This window comes from Calypte anna, chromosome 7 (genome assembly GCF_003957555.1).
Source record: "Calypte anna isolate BGI_N300 chromosome 7, bCalAnn1_v1.p, whole genome shotgun sequence".
Lineage (NCBI taxonomy): Eukaryota > Metazoa > Chordata > Aves > Apodiformes > Trochilidae > Calypte > Calypte anna.
Genome location: NC_044253.1, coordinates 38,099,209 through 38,118,630, shown reverse-complemented (window position 1 = coordinate 38,118,630; position 19,422 = coordinate 38,099,209). Strand labels below are relative to the sequence as shown.

General features: G+C 38.1%; 1 protein-coding gene across 3 annotated transcripts in view; it reads right to left on the bottom strand.

Annotated features, from left to right (window-relative positions):
* Window positions 1–19,422, bottom strand: part of GULP1 (GULP PTB domain containing engulfment adaptor 1) — a 138,659-nt gene that overhangs the window by 26,567 nt on the left and 92,670 nt on the right. For all 3 annotated transcript variants that reach the window (XM_030454659.1, XM_030454661.1, XM_030454662.1), the window contains 5 exons: window positions 15,291–15,362; window positions 6,943–7,041; window positions 4,030–4,167; window positions 1,328–1,444; window positions 876–968 (listed from right to left, as the gene is read on the bottom strand). In XM_030454659.1, the coding sequence (XP_030310519.1) occupies window positions 876–968; window positions 1,328–1,444; window positions 4,030–4,167; window positions 6,943–7,041; window positions 15,291–15,362 (519 nt within the window). The remainder of the gene's footprint in view (window positions 1–875; window positions 969–1,327; window positions 1,445–4,029; window positions 4,168–6,942; window positions 7,042–15,290; window positions 15,363–19,422) is intronic.

Genomic DNA, 19,422 nt, shown 5'->3' with positions numbered 1-19,422 from the left:
CCATGGGAGTGTAGAAACACTACTGAAAAATTTCCATCACTATTACAAACATATTTTTACATTACCCAGATTTCTAAACATCCATTTCAAGTGAGGAGGTGCACACTCAGGGCAGGAATAAGGTGGCCCAAAACGCACAGCTTAAAAGCAGTCCATCTTTTCCTAAGATTTTGCTACAGATACATGAATAAAGTTTATTTCTTTTCACAGTTACCTAATTCTTCATAGAAAGAACACACTTGTAAGAAGAGAGGAGTCATTAGGATCATTCCACAATGCATTTTTAGAAGCCCTGCCTAGGTGTAAGTAACAAATCCTTTTGCCATGATGATCTCTAGGAACTGCAGAAAGCATCAGAAATTTCCAATGCTGAGTAAACCACACTCTCTCCTTTTTTATCTACCCACTCACTGTTAGTTCCTGAGACCTAATGACTCCTTTGAAAGACAGACAAGATTTTAAGAAGTCATTTAGAGGATGTCAGTTGTGACAATATGCTTGTGACAGCAGCAAGTTACCAGAAAAATCCCAAGTAGCATTTGTAAACCAGACCCCTTAATTGCAAACCTTCACCCTTAGCTGGCAGGCTTAGATGTCTGCTACAATCAGTACTTGCTGGCTTTTGGCAGCAACAAACAGGTCTGACAAGGGGATAAAATAACTGCAGTTTGAGAGCCTGCAATGTGCACTTTTGGTGGCTTGTCACAATCTTACTGTTACATCAATGCTGCATTTCAAGAGGTTAAATGATCATTGGATGTTAATCACATGTTAATCCCAATCACTGCACACAGCTGGAATGCTAATAATTATCACAGCACAATGATTATGGAATTTATAACAACTTCAGAGGGAAGTTATACTCATGTACTTACTGGAGATGCGTGGACTTGTGTTACTCTCAGCTGGTTTTCCAGATCTTGAACTTTATTTTTCAGTTCTGTGTTTTCAGTTTCTAATTCTTGAATCTACAAAGCAAGTGGTTACTGCAACAGCTATTGGGATATTGGCTCAACAACAGCACTGAATTTTAACCACAACCTGCTGATTTAGAGGCAACATTTAACTAGTTATCTGATTACAAAACCTCATTAAATTCCTCTATCTTGCAAATCTCAAGCTTGCTTTTCTCTTTGATGACCTTGTAAGAGAGTAGAACATAAAATACTGTTTCCTGGTTGACAGGGGGTTTTTCAGTTTTCTTTTTTAGTATCTGCTGCAATTCTGAGCAATCACTATAAAGCTGGAGATGCTGCCATAGAGTGCAGATAACACAAATACAGGAGACTATTTTGTGTCTGTCTAAGAAAGATAGTTCAGAACTTACTCTTTTCTGTAAACCTGCAATTTGTTTCCTTGTTTCAACGTCTTTTCCTCCGGATTCCAGAAATTTCCTGTAAGCTAAGTCAAATGCTTGACCAATTGTTAAAGTTATCTCTTCTGCCTTTACATAAAACACAAGATGGAAATTAGTATTTAAAGCACATTTCCTGCAATTACTTTTATTTCAAACGAACACAAAATACTTCACACCACCAATGTCCAAAGGGTTTGCTCCCTCCATCATGAAGTCAGTGCTGGAAAGGAGCACAGCAAAACTTCTTCAGCAAAATACCCTGACAGAAAGTGACTGGAGACTGAAAGGGAGACTGAGCAGGCAGAACACAGCTCATTTTTAATATAAAGCTGATTTTTAATATCAATTTTGCCTCTAAGTTCTGTAAGCACAGATAGCATGCTGCAGCATCTCTTTTTCTGATGCTTTCTGAAGCAAATACAGGGTTTTAAGTCATTAAATAAATTTGATTAAATACATTCTAATGGAAAACTGTTTGCATGTTAATCAATGTTGTGACCCTATTGCTTTTAAATTTGGATTTCCATACTTATTTTTACAAGTGCAATAAAACTTTCAAGCCTTTAAATATTTATCTTCATAAGTATTTCCAATTACAAAAATCAAGTAAAATCTGCATTTTATTTACCAAATATAATAATTCTGTTGTCTTATGCTGATTTGCATCTTATTTTATGACATATATACACAATGGGTGCAGAAAACCTACTTTAAAAATAACAGGGGTAAAAATAAGTGTACAAGAAGATAATCCAAGGTTTCAGAATAAAATGCTGACTTACAGGAGGTACCCATAAGAGGTGAACATATGGATAAAACACTTCCCTTTGGACTTTAGAGAGAACGTTAAGACTTTTTAATAAATACTTAGTTTTACAAAATAATTTGGCAGGGAAACAAAAATAAAAGGAAAAAAATGAATATGGCTAAAACTAGAGTTTTCTTAACTGAAATGCAAACCTGCAATTGGCTGTTTCTCAGGAAAGCAAAGCACTTTTTACTTCACTACCTGTAAGAACAGGAAGGGCTGGAGGCACAAAAATAGCACAGAACGTGGTGCTCCCAACCTTTTATCCATCAGTGCAACAACTCAGTGGAGGTGTCCAAAGACCTGAGTTATACAGGTATAGGGAATCAACCTTTCTATCTTTTTATTGTGAAAAACCCCCAACATAAGGCCACCTATTTAAAACAAACAAACAACCCCCCCCAGAAAAAACCACCCCAAAATTATTTAAACCAATTTAGATTGGATTAGACCAAACCAAACCTGAATTAGGACTGCTTTAGAGAATATATACTTATATTATTAAAAGTGTCATGGACACAAGGAGTATGCACTGTTGTCTTCCTGGAGGGATGAAGATTGAAATTAAAATTATCAGCTAGGGTGGTGATAAACCCCCCCAAAAAATTATTTAAACCAATTTAGATTGGATTAGACCAAACCAAACCTGAATTAGGACTGCTATTTATATTATGAGAAGTGTAATGGACACAGGGAGTATGCACTGTTGTCCTGGAAGGCTGAAGATTGGGTGAAATTAAAATTATCGACTGGGGTGGGATCCTATGGAATTTGAGAATAGCAAAGAGAAAACCAAAGAAAATGGTACAGTAAGAAATATGGGGCTAGAAAGCAGAAAAAAACCTGTGCCTTTGGAATAAAAATTGCACTAGTGTGTAGACTGCAAGGGGAACTGAAATTCAGGGGAATGTGTAAAAAAAAGCTCAGGATAAAACTGAAGAAATGAACAGATATGTAGATTCTGAGCAGTAGCTACTGAAGGCACAGGAGCAATGCAGGTGAACAGCAATATCACCAGAAACACTCTGAAGTACCACATACTGCTACACAATTGGATGGAACCAGAAGTGAGGATACATCTTTTTGGGAAACAAAATCTTGTTTCCTTTGTATTTTCTTTGTATTGGTATCTCTGCCCTTTCATAATAAAACAAAAAGAGATGCTCCAGGTTATAAAAAAACCCCTAAACACCCATTTTCAGTCTTGATTCCAGTGTTTTTATTTGTTAATTACTTTCTGCCAGGGTAAACACACGATCCTGTTTCAGCTAGATGCCATGCTCTCCGTTTCCTCTTCTAAACTATTGTTTTTCTTTCTGCCACTGCACATTTTTGAACAGTTACCCTGCCCTGTCTCAGACATCAGAGAATGTCAGTGGTTGGTGCAATGGATTCTGTGGTTGTGCATCATGGCATTAACAAATCTGAGATACGTGGCATGGGGTCAGGCAGAGAAGGGGCTAAAAAAAAAATAAATCTAAAGCAGACACATCAGGAGCAGAGTCTGGGGGGGTATCTGAGCCACAGGGTTGTAGCAATCTCTGCACAACAGCTGTGCAAACATTTCAAGCTTGGTGGGATGCAGTCTGTTCTCTGAGAGTATTGTAGGTGCTTAAATTAGGAGACTGAGCTGAGAATAATCAACCCAGAAAAACCACCTTAGGTCAACAGAGAAAAAAGGCTCTCCTCTAACACATCTGAATTACAAGACACTACATTGGCATGCCAGATTAAATCTCAAAAGTGACCTAAATTAAGAGGCAGGCCATCTGCCTTTATTAACCATTCTTATTTAATTTCAAAGCAGCCCAGACCAAGTCAGTAACAGGCACCCAAATTCTTTTAAAGCATCTTTCATACTTACACACTTTTCACTGTCAAATACATAGCACAGATGCTTATTTGATTCTGAGTCCTTGCATATGAAAGTGAATATTCTCTTGTCAGTTTTATCATCAGCACAAAATGATATCCTATGGAGCTGGCAGTTGTGCTGGACTTCCTGCAAAAAACAAAGATGGTTCACAAGAAATTACCATACTTTGGACAAAGAGGCACAAAGTAAATGTCAGGATAATGCACACAAAATCAGGTACATAAGGCAAGATGCAGTGACAGTTCTGAATGCCTCTTGTACACAAGAGCACCAGAAAATGGGCTTAAAGTATGTAAGAAGTTAGCAAACTCATCCCCTAACAACTGTTCCCATTTTGACTGAATTTAAGATGGAAGTTTTTAGTTGGAGAGCATTTATCTGGAAGTGTTTATTTGGACAGCAATTTCTGTTCTAGAAAATTGGTTTTACTGTTGCTCTGTGTCCCTGGGCCATTTATTTAGGGGTTGATTATGTAAAATACTCTGTTCTTTTTCCAGGTGCACACCATCCTCACATTTCATCATCTCCCTGCGTTTGTAAAAATGGTTTTACTGAAATAAGTAAGTAGTACTTAAAAGAGAAATAACTAAGTTCTTAAATATAGAAAATAGAAATCAAATTACTTTGTTATCCACAGTCTTTGGGACTGTACAGCTAAATAATTCTTTACTTAAAGCACAACATAAACAGCTTTTAAACATTATTTTTTGTGTATTTTTGATACTGTATTTCATTTTCCATTTCAAAGCATGCTCCAGCTCTTTAAAAGGTTGGAGTGGCAAAGTTCTTCAGCTGAGAGAGCTTAACAGAACTGAAGTAAACTATCCCAACTTTTTTGTTGTTGTTGCTTTTCTTCAACCAGACTCTTCTTGGAATTTTATTTTATTTGGCTTATTACATGGGAAAGCAGGATTTGATTTAAAGGAAAAAATGCAGCTTAGATGGAACTGTTATCTACTTAAAAAAAAGAAAGTTTCTGTGCAGCACTGGAGTTCCCAGATTGCTATCAGCTCATAAACAAGGGTATGAACTAATTACCAAAAAAACCCCCAAAAACCAAAAACCAAACCAAAAAACTCCACACACACAAAACAAAAAAACCAAAACAAACCTAACAAAAAACAAAAAACCTAAAAAACAAAAAACCCACCCCAAACTACAACAAAAAAGACACAAAAAACCCAAACCCCACAAGTACAATTTGGGCAACCTTTTCCCTCACCCCAAATCTCTCTCCCATTTAATCTCTGCTGTAGCTCTGTAGCAGTAACTTATGTTTGTTCTGGTTCTTTCAGGCTTATACAGCCATGCAACTACTTTATGTCATTTAGGGACAGAATCACTCCTTTTTTTGAGGGCCAAATACAGAACCAAGTCCTGCTCCACGAGCAGGCCTCCTGTTCCTGCCACAATTAACAGTTCTCACAGAAATATAATCCCACATTCCTCTGTACCAACACCAGTTTGTTTCACAAAGCCACAGAAAAAACACTGTCATCAGCAATGATGACACAGAATTTCCTGCAGCATCTGTAACTTGTGCAAAGGAAAGCGAGATTCACCTTCACATGGAGCTTTAAGAGATGGAGTGAGGGAGATTAAAAGACTACTCCTAGTTGATTACCATTTGAATTGTAGTAACAACATTGGGAAAAGATTAGAACCTTCCTTTTCCCTCTGGAACTTCCATCCCACAGCTTTTGTTAATCTCTGCAGGAGGAGTTAGGAAGACTGCCATATTTTGGCATTTGAAGGTGTTATTTTACAACAGGATAACACAGTTTTTTGCCAGGATATAGAATTTAGGACCCGTTCCTGCCCTGTGACATCAGGCAGATGCAAGAGCTGCAGTTCCAGGTGACATGGATATTTCTTGCCCCCTCTGCTTAGGAACAGTTCAACTCTGATTGTACCAAGAGTCTGAAGCAAAAATGAGTTGTAAGTAGACAGAGCCTTGTATTAAAGCTATCTTCTCTCCAAAGGCACCACTGATTGGTGGTGATTCCAGAAGTCAGAAGCAGTAACAAACAGTTCATTCAAACCCAATATTCAACATATGCATAAAAGACTTAAAGAGTCCTCAGATTTTAGGAATTGCTGCCTATTTAATAAATCCTTGTTAGCTTGATTATATTTATCTCATTATTGCTCTTTGAAGTCCATGAGGAGAATATTTTGCTTACTATGTAATCCCTTCCAAAATCCAGAGCAAACAAAAGAACAGAAAACCCATGCATGGGATGACTCAATGGACAACATGGCAGAAAAGGCAGGAACTGTCATGCTGGGCCAGATGAAAAGCCTACAAACAGCTTCTGGTCTGCTATGTGAAGTTTACAGAGAAATGGGGAACACTTGAGAAACACAAGCATTCCAGGAGAGATACATTCAACATAAAAATTACAATTATAAACCACAAGACAAGCAGGAGGTGGGGGGAAAAAACAGGTTAAGGAAAGGGAGGTGCAATTCCAACCCTGCAGCATGAAGAAGGAATCACTGCAAACAAATTGTCTTCTCGGGCACCTACACACATAAACATGTGGGCACCTACACAAGTGGAAGCCTTTGGAGAAGGCTGTTTATTACATGCAGTATTTCCATTCATTTACCTCAGTGTTTTAATCTTCCTCAAAGTTTAAAAGTTCTGGTGTGAAAGGATTAAAAAAAAACCAAACTCCCAAACTATGTTAGCTATATTTTGCATTTTGGAGTATCATGTACCTTCCTGGGAAGAAGCTACCTCTGTCTTGTAACAAGAAATGGCATTTTAGAAGAATTTTTCATTAACAGAATGACTTTCGTTGTAGGGTTTTTTTTATTATTTTAAGCCAAACATTAAATGTGGTTAAAATAATATTAAATTACCAGTTTAACACTCCAAACATGGAAGTCTCTTACCTTTGTTTTCGGATCTAGGATTTTTACACCATAGATTGAGATTTGCAGTTCAACTTTAGGGGTCTTCTGGCCTTCAGATTTCTTGATATGTCTTGCAAACTGTAAGATGGAAAGCATAACAGCAATCACATGAAGAGTAAATTTCCTTTAGTTTTTAAATTACCATTTTCTCTCAACTCATTCCAACTGAAGTTGTTTCCTTCTTCAGAAAAGCTCTTTCAGATTATTTTCACACCTTTGGTTGAGCCACTTACCTTGGAGATATTTCAAAGACAGAGCTGTGGTGTTGAGGGACATGGTTTAGTGGTGAGCTTGGCAGTCCTGGGTTAATGGATTGACTCAATGACCTGAAAGGTCTTTTCAAACCTAAACACTTCCATGATCCTGTTTACTTGATACCTGTGCTCAGTCAGCTTTCCTCTCTGATTTGAAATGTGATTGTATCCTTTTATTGGCCCAAACTTTGAGGACATTTGTGGTATTTTACAGTGCACAGAAACACACCTATCCAAAAGGTAATTCTGGGACCCGTCTCAGTTTGGGACAGCCTTGAACTTGAATGATCCTTGACATTTTGGGAATGTCCCTTTCTAAACAAGATGCATACAACTATTTCTGTGCAGTGATTTAAAAGCACAGATAATATTTGATTTTACTGAATTCAAGCCATAGTGTGTGTTAAGAACAATGGTCAAATAGTTGGTTTTTCAACTGTAATAATCTCAAAGTCCTAAACAACAGCTATAACATGAAGACTTTTTAAAATAGGAAGATGTGCATAACTTGCATGAGTTTGAAAACAGCTGGCCAAAGCTTGCTCCAAGTAGTCAAGAAGTCTTACAACACTGAGGAAGTTCCAGAAGATAATTCTGTGCCAATACTAAAAAAAGATAAACAAAATGACCCTACCATGTCTCTACTCTCAAAAGGCATATCATTAATTTCAAGAAGTAGGGAATTCAAGTGAGAAGAAATAAATGATGAGCAATATGGATTTTAAAAAAAAAAAGAAAAAAAAAAAAGCCTGTCAAAACAGACAAGCATTTGACTGAGTTTTGCATGCCATTATATTTAGGAAATGAAGCAATACAGAGTATTAGTTATGTTAGCTACAGTAGTCTCCAGATGCAGTAATAAACAGGAACTTGTCATGGGGAAGATATGTTTCTAATGTATTCCAGCAGGATTTATTTTTCAAGCATGACATTAGTGAACAATGACCAGGAGGAAAATAATTACTGATAAAATCTGCAGGAAAAAAGAAACCACACAAAAAAACCCAACCCAAAAAAACCCCAACCTAAAACTAAGAGGAAAAAGTAGAGAAAGTAACTTAGCATCTAAAATCTAGAATAATTAGAGGAAGCTGGAAGATCATGAAGACTGATGGAGGCTCAAACAACCCAGAGAATACCTCATCAACCAGGACCCCCCAGATTGCCTGTATGCAAACAAACCATCTTTGTTGCAACACCAACTTTGCAAATCATACCTATGGGAACAAACTTTCTTGGGAGACTATCCTGTGAAGATGGAATTAAGGAAGTCTTGGTAGGCTTTCCTCTAACTGCAGGCCTTCTCGTGAAACTACGTTGGGAAGATTAATGCAACTCTTGGATAGTCCAAAAAGGTCCTTAAGAAGAAAACAATGGTTGCACTAGACCAGATGCTTCTCAAACATTATGTTCAGAGGTTTTCAAACGCAGAAAGATATTGACAAAATGGAGAAAGACCACTGGGTATTCCCAGATGTTATCAGAGGGCTTGAAACACACTTTATAAGAAACTCCATTCAGTCAAAACCAAGCTAATAGTGAAAGAAAAATATGAAGACTTCTTCAACGGAGGCATCGAGAGAGACAAAAAATCTTTTGAATCAAACATTTACTGAGATACAGTGAGAAAAGCACACAGAGATGATTTCAGAAAATCTGGTGTAGTTACAGTCTCAAGGCTTTCCCTGCCTGCTCCCTGTTCTGTGTAGCAACAGATACCATACAGATCCTCATCAGCAATTCCTTTGGTATCTGACCTTCTCTCTAGAAAGCCAAGTTCAGCCACCTCCCAAACTTGTGCAGTTTTACCAGCAGATCCTAACACTTAGTCAGGGATCAGCCAATTTGGGTCTTTTCTTCTATTTTTTGCTACTCATTCCTTCTACCTAAGGGAGGCCCCAGGAGACCTCTGGCCAGGGCAGATGTACAAATGCTATGTTCACTGCTCAGCACCCAGTCTAACAGAGTCATATTTGCAGCTCACATAGTAACAAGATTATTTAAGTAAAAATCTGTAGCCTCCCATTGGCATAAAAATGGACAATGATATAAAATTATAATGATTCACAGCATGGCTTGGGAAGAGATAGGATGGGCCAAATTCTTAAGCCATTAGTTTATACATATATTGTTCTCAGGCAAGACACCCAGAGTTGGCCTAATAACAATATAAGCAGCTCAGTAGGATAAGCTAACTTTTAATTAACTGCTTTGGAAATAACATATCCTTAATCTTTCAGGGAAAGCCACAGACATAAATAAATCTATTTTCTATGGTTTAATTTAGCTTTAAAAATAAACACTTCCATATATCTTATCTTTTATTACAGTAAGCAGGCAAAATTGCAAACAGTGAGACTCATTAATATTATATTTTAAACACTAATGCATTAAGTCTTAGCAAACCACAATCAGAGGATTTATCAGCAAAAATTACATGAGGAAAATTTCACTAAAGCCAGGAGCTTTAGTTAAAGAAAAACATTGGTAAAATATATTCTATGGACATCAATTTAAGCTATGAATCTCAAAACTATTTGCTTCAGTTTCACATTTACACCTCACTGCACCATTCAAGAGGCTTTTTAATAAACTCCTTACTTCAAAGGTAGATGTTTCTGAGCCAGGCTGTGTTTAGGTGCTCATCTTGAGCCCAGGGAATAGTGGTTCAACTCCTTCATTTTACATTGGCTTTCAGGGAGATCAGACACCAGACTTCAAGAGGACACCTAAAAGATGTCTGTCTGAGGGCAGTGTCTCTTAAATGAGAGGTAGCTTTGGCTTTGAAAAGATGCTTTTCCTCTGTTTTTCCTTACAAGATTCCTTACAAGGAAAGATGCCTGAAAATAACCCCAAACAAGGCCCTATTTCCTTTGCAGTGACTACATGTCATCTTTTTGGTGATATTACAGTCAGCTCTTCTCATCTGAGCCGCTTCAGGCTGTCCCTAGCTGGTCCCAAACCACACATTTTGCTTTCTCTGCTTCAAAGGGAAAAGTCACAGCCGTAAAACTTGACAGGAAACCCCTTTATCCCAGTATTAAAAGATTTTCTTTACTCCACCCTCCTTGGTCCTTTCAACAGCAAATGAAATCCAGCTTCAGCACCAAAGGGAGCTCAGAACAACGCCCATGGATGCTCCATGACCAGCAGGAACAGCAGATCAGGATCACAACGTGTGGAGGTGTGTGAAAGAGTGCTCTTCACTTTATGTATCCTTTTGGGTCAAGGAGTTGATGAAAAGCATTTCAAGAGGCTTCACAGTGATTTATTCTATTTACATTATCTCTGGTCATCTCCACTGACAGAAGAAAAGAGGAGGGCAAAAGCAGACTGAGTTGGAAGGTGGATAAGAGAACAGTCTTGAGTTTGATCCTCATATAAACCTCCCTGGGCAGACTAAAAGAACCAGCCCAAACCTCAGGTGTTTACTCCTGGTTTCTCCCTAATACCCCTCCATGCCATTCCCTTCACATCTCTGTGATCATGCTGCCCTTTCCATCTCTTGTGCCCATCTTTCCTCCTGTTCTCACCTCTGGAAAATCCTCAAGCTCTTTTTGAGAAGGACCAAATTCAGTCCTACAGTCTGATTTAGAAACTATATCCATCATTAATCAAAGCAAAGAATCACTTCATTTTATAAAATAAACATTTTACACCTTTGAATAATGTAGGCATGTTCTGACAGAACATCTGGTCACCATTTTCCTTAGTTTTTATTTATTTCTAGAAATTAGTTTGACTAGAAAAGGAGGAAATTTTTCTCTGGAAGAAATTATGAAATGAGTTCACCTTATCTTAGAAAGAAAAATACACATTTTAAAAGATTAGTGGCTAACTTCCTTCTTGCTCCTGCAGTACAGCTTCAAGAAATTTGAAAACAAGAAGGGAAATCCCAACTGGAGAAAACCACCAAACAAGGCTCTATAGAAAAATAAAGATAATACGTATAGATGCTTGAAAAAACCCTGCATGTTCTAACTGAAACTGACCCTGCAATATTACCAAGTGTTTAGAAAATACAGTTGGATTACTTGGGAGAAAGCAAATACAATGAATCTTGTACAAAAACTTCCTCCAAGTGACTATTTTATTGTAAAACATCAGCTCCACCTGCTGGTAACAGCTCATGGAGTGGAGTCCTGCGGTTCTGCACAGCCCTGTTTGGCAAGAGGCTTAGTGCTGAATGAGTTCAGAGCTCTTGATTTAAAGGCATACAGAGTTCTATAGATCACATGTCCATTTTGACATAGTCTGATGACATGAATGCTTAAGAAAAATAATTTACAGTGACAGCATTTCATTGTAAGCACACGACTTCAAAAGATTATTAGTGATGCACATGTTATAAAAACAGGTCCAAATATTAAAAGGAAGACACGTTTTTCTGCTTGCCATTAATTTTCATTAAATGCAAATTATGGAAAACATTGTGGTTAGAACCAAATCCATATAATAAATATATATAGCACCACAAGCTACATAGCTTTTAAAATTTCTCCTACTCAAAAAAAGAAAACCAACATTATATGTTTTCTTTCAATAAAGATATTTGTTTTCAAGCTCTTTTCACTGCTTTGAAATTTTAATTAACATTTTCTAAAACCAAGCTAGAGGTGTGTGGCTAATATAAAATCAATTACCTCTAGACTTCTCTTCAAAGAATTCAGATATAGAACATAAATCAATGTTGAAATATTGAGACCTCAATTAGCTGAAAATTATCTCAAATATAAAACCCTTTATCGCTCTCTGAATTCTGTTTTGAAGTTTTTCAAGATGTTCCTAAAGTTGTCTTTAATGACTTGGTGAGTTTTCTAATGAACTTGAGATGAAATGAGATTCCATGCAACACTTGCCATCTAAGCTTCAAACTTCCAATTCAGACACCACACCTCCAAAGCTGTTTCTTTAGGAAACACGTGTAGTTTGTCTAGATAGCTATAAATTCCAATGACACCAGGGGAATATAAAAAAAAATGTCAATATTGAAGTTTTAGTGCTAGGCTGACAAAGTTTTTTTCCCAAGACATGAAAATAGATCTGGTTCTTCCTGCAGAGAACAGTTATTTGAAACCCTTTTTGGACCAACATCCCCAGCAAACTATTTCAAGGTATCAAATGATCCAATCCAACCCACCCAAAGCTTCCAGTGATCCCCAGGAACCCAGGTTAGCCTGGACACAGAGACACTTGGCAGATGTTTTACTTATGATGAGCCTGATAAAACATCATTAAAACAGAATCAAAGTTTTTCCTTAGCAGGGTATTATCTTGATAGATTTCTGTGCAGAATTCACTTTGGTCAAGGTAATGAAAGTTTATAAACACAAAATGCCTAACACAACAGACTTCACTTCAATATAAGCTGGAAACTGTATGAGAAGCACACAAAACCCACTAGCAGCATCCTGCAATGGTTCAGTGTACATCAGCCTAAACCACTTGAAACAAACTATTAGGAAATTGGGTCTGATGAACTGCAGCACAGTAAATCTTTTTGGCATAAAGCATTATAAGAATTGACTAAATAAATCCTTAAGGGCAGCTGTACTGTTTTGGTAGAGTGACAATAATGGCAAAGAACTGCTGTTTCGATACCTTAACACAATTGTTAATCAGTCCCATAAAGATAGATCATTTCCAGGGAATTCTCACTTTTACAAGCTGAGCTACACAAATAGGTTTTTTAATGGCATCTTTCTTCCTTTTTTTCTTACAGTAATAATAGAGATTCAGAATTCCCAGTATCCCCCTAAATCTCTGTCAGTTTCTGAAGGAACTCCTGTTTGATTCAATAATGAAAACCCTAAAAAAAGTTATGGAAGGTGCAATAGTAGGCAGAACAACTTTTACATTTAATTAAACCTCTGCTCCAATACCTCTGAGCAGCTAAGCATGAAACAGTGCAACCCCCCAGCAATGTGAGGCAGCAGACAAATCACATCAGCATTCCCTACCAGAACTCCCAGTGTTTGGAAAGCTTTAAACATATTCAAGTCAAAGCTGTCTTAGTAGTTGGCAACCCTCAACAAACGAGGAATTAGTAAGTAGTAACACATTAAGGGTAAAACGTTTGCATACCATGAAAATGCTTAATTTTCCTGTGTTTCTTTGGTCAGTACACTTGGGTACTTTCTAATTGACTACCAAGCCCAAGGGCATGAAACCAAGAAATTGTGTATGTCTGATTTTCTCAGCCACCTCTGTGGACCAGCACACAGATGATGTTTGAGGGCACGAAGCATTTCCAATGAAACATAAAGACCTCGAGAAGATGGCAGCAATGTCTCTTGCCATAAATAGGTTTATCAGAGAATCCCAGAATGACTGGGATTTGATCAGATCATCTGTTCCCCTGCCAAAACATGTTCATCTGGAGTAGGTTGCACAGGATGGAGTTCAGGAGAGTTTTGAATGTGTCTAGAGATGGAGACTCCACCATCCCTCTGGGCAGCCTGTTCCAGTCCTTTGTAGCCCTTACAATAAAGAATTTCCTCCTTATGTTTTGGTTGAACCTCTTGTGTTCCAGTTTGTGATCCTTGCTCCTTGTCCTGACACTGGACATGACTGAAAAGAGTCTGGTATATTGGTTTGTAAGCCCTATTCTCTCATTCTAGCTCTATTCCCAGATATGTCTGTAATTATCAAAGATGGGGGACAGTGTCATTAGCCTTCACCTCCAGGACAAGACATGTTGGTTTTCATAGAATCATAGAACTGGCTGGGTTGGAAGGGACCTCAGAGCTCATTAAGTCCAACCCTTGATCCACTCCCCCCGTGGTTCCCAGCCCATGGCACTCAGTGCCACATCCAGGCTCTTTGGAAAGATCTCCAGACACGGAGAATCCACTACTTCCCTGGGCAGCCCATTCCAATGTCTGATCACCCTCTCCAGAAAGAAATTCTTTCTCATCTCCAACCTAAACCTCCCCTGGCACAACTTGAGACCCTGCCCTCTTGTCTTGCTGAGAGTTGCCTGGGAAAAGAGCCCAACCCCCCCCTGGCTCCAACCTCCTTTCAGGGAGTTGCAGAGAGTGATGAGGTCTCCCCTGAGCCTCCTCTTCTCCAGCCTCAACACCCCCAGCTCCCTCAGCCCTTCCTCACAGCAATTCTGCTGGATCCCTTCACAGCCTCCTTGCTCTTCTCTGGACCTGCTCCAGCACCTCAATCTCCTTCCTGAGGGGCTGAGGGGCCCAGAACTGGACACAGGACTCAAGCTGTGGCCTCACCAGGGCTGAGCACAGGGGCAGAATCCCTTCCCTGGACCTGCTGGCCACGCTGTTCCTGATCCAGCCCAGGATGCCATTGGCCTTCTTGGCCACCTGGGCACACTGCTGCCTCCTGTTCAGCTTCCTGGCAATCCAGACTCCCAGGTCCCTTTCTGCCTGGCTGCTCTCCAACCACTCTGTGCCCAGCCTGTAGCGCTGCATGGGGCTGTTGTTTTATATGACAAGTGAGCAGTCAGGGATAGGCAGTTCCTGTGGAGCTATCACAGCCCATTTACAGCAAGGTTTGACATTCCTACTCCTGTTGTCTGGCACCAGGAGCTTTCCAGAAGTGGGTGGATATTCTGTGTTTTGCAACAAGGGGCAACTCACCCAATCTGGGCTCGCTGGAAATCCTGCACAGCCCAGAGAAATGCAGGACAGGCATTGCTCAGGTCACTATTTGGTCATTTATTTCCTTAAATTCTCTGACATTACCTTTGGAGTGCCAGAATTGAAGGCATTCAATAGCCTGAAATAGAACCTGGCAGCTAAAACAAAGTGTTACTACCTCAGTTAGGATTAATGATGCCCTGAAGTTTTCCAACAATCATTACACATTAAGGTACACAAAGTTTATACCCTAAATAACTGCATAATCTAGAAGAAAACTAAATGTATGTACCTCAGACCATCTGATAATGTAGACACCATAGGGAAGAGCCCACACATCACTGAAGATCCTTTTAAAAGCAAGTGCTTCTAGAACCAACAAATTTACCTAGAAACACTTATAAATTGTCTTATCTAGGAAAGGCTCTTAAGAATATGTTCCATTTATATTTAAATAAAAATGCTTTCTTACCTTCAATTTTCTAACAGCATCTCTTACAACTTCTGTGCCTTTGGGCTGCTCCACTTCTGTACTGCCAAGAAACTGAAAAGATTGTCATTTGTGAGAAAGCAGTTCTAGACTGAAAGGCCTAATTGATTCATGTCACCTTCTTTTCTGCTTATTTCCACAACATAGTTTCTATTATAGATAAATCACACAATATCACACAGCTACTTCTAGTCCAGCTAATAACAAGACATAAATTCTAATTAGAGAAATATAAGAGTTATTAAAAGCAGCTTTTAATAAACGTTCTGTTTGTCTTAATCTCTTGGGGAAATAATGAAAAAATACCAATATAACATGCTTCCAATGAATCAACATGAGCCAATCGTTGCAACTATGCTACTGAAACTTCCAAAGAGTGATGCAAGATAAATTGAGAAGCCTGATGTTGCTTTCAGAGTTACTTGGTGCAGTAACTTCATAGACTTAAAGGACCCAGTCTCCAACTTACACCATACCAAAGGCACACATTCAAAATATTTTGACTAGCAATCATATTTTAAATGGGTAAAATTTTAATGAAAATTAAACACATACCTATTAATATACCAAGTAGAATTCAAAGAGACATTACCATTTCTTTATTTGCATACTGAAATGCTTTTACATTCTGCTATACAGTTTTGCTTGCATTCAACTATACTGTTACAAAATGGATGATAATCCTGCCTGAAGCACATTGGTGTAATAATTTAATTAATTTTTAACTACCTGATTTTCAGATTGAGGTACAGCTGATTTATGTAACCCTGGGTACCTGTATATACTAAAATAATGCTATCAAGAGAAAACACACCCTTTTTTTTCTCTGAATTGCACAACTTCTAATATGATGCAGAGACTTGTCTAAGTTTTAAGTCCTCACTGTTTCAAAAGGAGCTTTGATTTCCCAAGTTACAGGTAACTCTAAAGTTAGTGAAACTTTGCAGCTCTACCAATTATTAAGTCTCATTAGACATTTGTTAATGACTTTGGAATAGGATGCACCATCTTGAATAAAATGGTGTGGAAATCTCATCAATAATCTTCACTACTACAACTGTCCAACCAGGAGAGCAAGATTCTGTAATGACAAAGCAGAAACCTCTACTATTGATTTGTTGTCTTTCAGGCAACACCTCAGATGATTTTAAACAGGGGGTGTTGAAACAGCTGCAAAAAAAAAATTGCACACAAAGAACAATCCTTGAACATTATGGATACTACATGTGACAGAGACAGAAAGGGAAAGGTGAGTGAATGTGTATGAGCAAGGTAACCACGAGCTTGAATGGACAAGAAAGAGAAGAGCAGGTGAGCATTTAAAAGGAATACTGCTGATACTGGTATCTGTACACAGGCAGCACATACTTGGCTTGCTGTAACATTTATGAACAACCCAGGGTACATATTGTGCAGGGCAGGAATCCTGCATAAGCCCAGGCAATAACCAGGTACAGGTGTGGACAAGGCTCCATGAAAAGAGCTCAGGTGCTGCTGTCCATGTAGGAAAAGGTCTCTAGATAGCAATAGAGGCATTTCCCCTTCCCTTCCCTCTTATTCCAAGTCCAAGAAAGATGCTGTATTCAATAAATCCAGCAGCAATAAATCCATCATTCCCTGGACAATAAATTCCATAAATACATTTTCCCTGGGGCTTGTAACTCATGCTAGTTCACATAACTGCCTTAAAAGCATAAGGACCAAGCTGAGCTTCTGCCACAGCTGGGGCATCTCTTAAATTTCACTGCATTTGTAAGCCCACAGTAATGTTCCCCAAATCAGATATTAGCATTTCTGATCAAGAATGGGGGGAGAAGACAGCATCTAAATAGAAAGATTACCTGCTGAAAGCACACCTTTAAATGACTGCAAATCCCGAGTAAACACACACTAATTGGGTAGGATCAGCAAGTTACAAAAGAAATAAATAACCAAGACTCAAGTGTATGAAAATATCATGAGTGTTCTATCAATATTTAGGGAACAAAACAAATCTGAATTCAACCAGTCATTCCCAAGGCACTGTTTTCCAGATAAGTATTGGTTTTGACCTTAAGCATCACTACTGAAATGTGTATTGCTCTCAGAAGTTTTGAACTGGATGTGGAATCAAAGCTTATGCTTAATCAACTATTCAGTGTAAGAAAATATAGTAAGATAGCATTTAATCCATAAATACAAAGGAGATTTGTAGTGCAAGTTTTAATATCAGAGATGATGAGATCTTGCCATGGGTTGCATTGCTTGCATCTGATATCTATTTTCATCACTTAACTGTGGTTCTATTATTTCTTTATTCAGGTAAGGTCAAATTTTAGTCATAAATGCTTACACATTTCATGCCTGCCCTTCATATGCTTTCTCATGTAATTTATTTAATTAGTTAGGTTTAGTAAGGCAGTAATAAAAACAGCAATTAAGAGCAAAAATTCTGAATGTTTGAATTAATTAGACTGATCTACATTGGGACAATAAACTAAAACAATTTCATATCAAGACAATTTATTTTCTAATTCCAACAAAGGAAACATTATATAAATCATAGCTAATTGGAGGCTTTTAATTGCTTGCTTTTTCATCTGCTCTGAACCTTTTCAGTGTCATCTGCCCCATCATCCCATTTTGTTTAATATTAGGTACCAATTACTACAACATTACTCAGAATACTTAAGCAAAGGAAACGTATATATTTGCAAAGCTGAGACTTAAGCTGACAAGCTCAATGTGACACAGGTCTCTGAATAATCCCTGACCCACAGTGGATGTGCTGCCACCTCTGGGGCTTCTAAACTAAATAACTAGCAGCTCATTCACCATCCTCATGACACGGGGAAATAGGCATTGGACTGTGGTCATTTCAGCAGATTTTTCTCACCAAATCTGACACAGAGAACAAGTATTTCTTCTATCAGAAATTCAGTACAGGTGTGGCATGAATTGAATAAATATTCTTTGTGGAAGATTTTCTGCAACAAGAAATTCAAGTGAAATTGGTAAATACAAAATTTCCCTTTTCGAGATAAGGCATCTTTGGAAAAAAAGCAATAATAATGCAGAATTCTAGCTAGGAACTTTAAAAGTCAGCAATTGCTTTGATCACTTCAGGTTCCCTCCCACAGCTCTGGCCTCCTTACAGACCCAGAGGATGAGAAAAATCCAACATGAAATACAACTGTTCCTGAGAGCCATGTCAGAACAACTCCTGTGCTTCTTTTAATCACAGAATGCAGAAGCAGAAAACTATGGAGCAGTTTCCCTTCCGATCATTCACTATTAATTCTATATCAATTTAATAAATGCATTCATTTCCTAAGTGTTCATTACCATAAAATACATACTACAGATTTAAAATGTTTACATAGGATTGTTAGATGTATTTACTGCTTCCCAGAAGCAAAAGGGTTATCCTTGAAGTACTTCATGCATATACCAATTTAAACAAGACTTATCAGTAAGTTAGACATGCCACTAGACTCGACACTTTAAATCTTTATGTACTGTTAGGTTTAGTGCTAGTAAGAGTCTGAGCTGGGTATTTTAAGTTCAGAGAGGCTGACATTTAATATTTTGTACAAGAAAGCAACCTAAAGTATTTTTTTCTCAAATAAATTACTACACATTTTTCATTGCAGCCTGACATTCTTCCAAATACATTCACTGTAAAACTGAGACAAGGTTATTTCTCTAATATTTTACTTACCCTGCTCTCACTTGCAGCTGTCTATAATCAGAAGCAACTTTAATGAGGTCAAGAGATCTTATCAGTCGAAACAGTTTAACTTATTCTTTTAAGTATTAATTAATGCTTCTTCTTCCCTCACTGATGTTTGCTGCTAGGAATGTGAGCTGATGACCAGCCACATGCAAGGCAAACACCTCAGATCAAACTGGTTATAACTGAGTATCAGCAGACAACCAGATGTGCTTGCTCCATGTGCAAAGATTTAAAATACAGCCAATTTACAGTCAACAGGTATTTATCATTGAGACTGAATGGGAGAAATTCAACCTTGTGTTAAAATGACCGAGACTCAATATTCCACTTAATGGTTTAATTAATTAATGAAATTGAAATTGCAGTGAGCAAAACAGCGCTGGGTGCATGGGGAGTCTC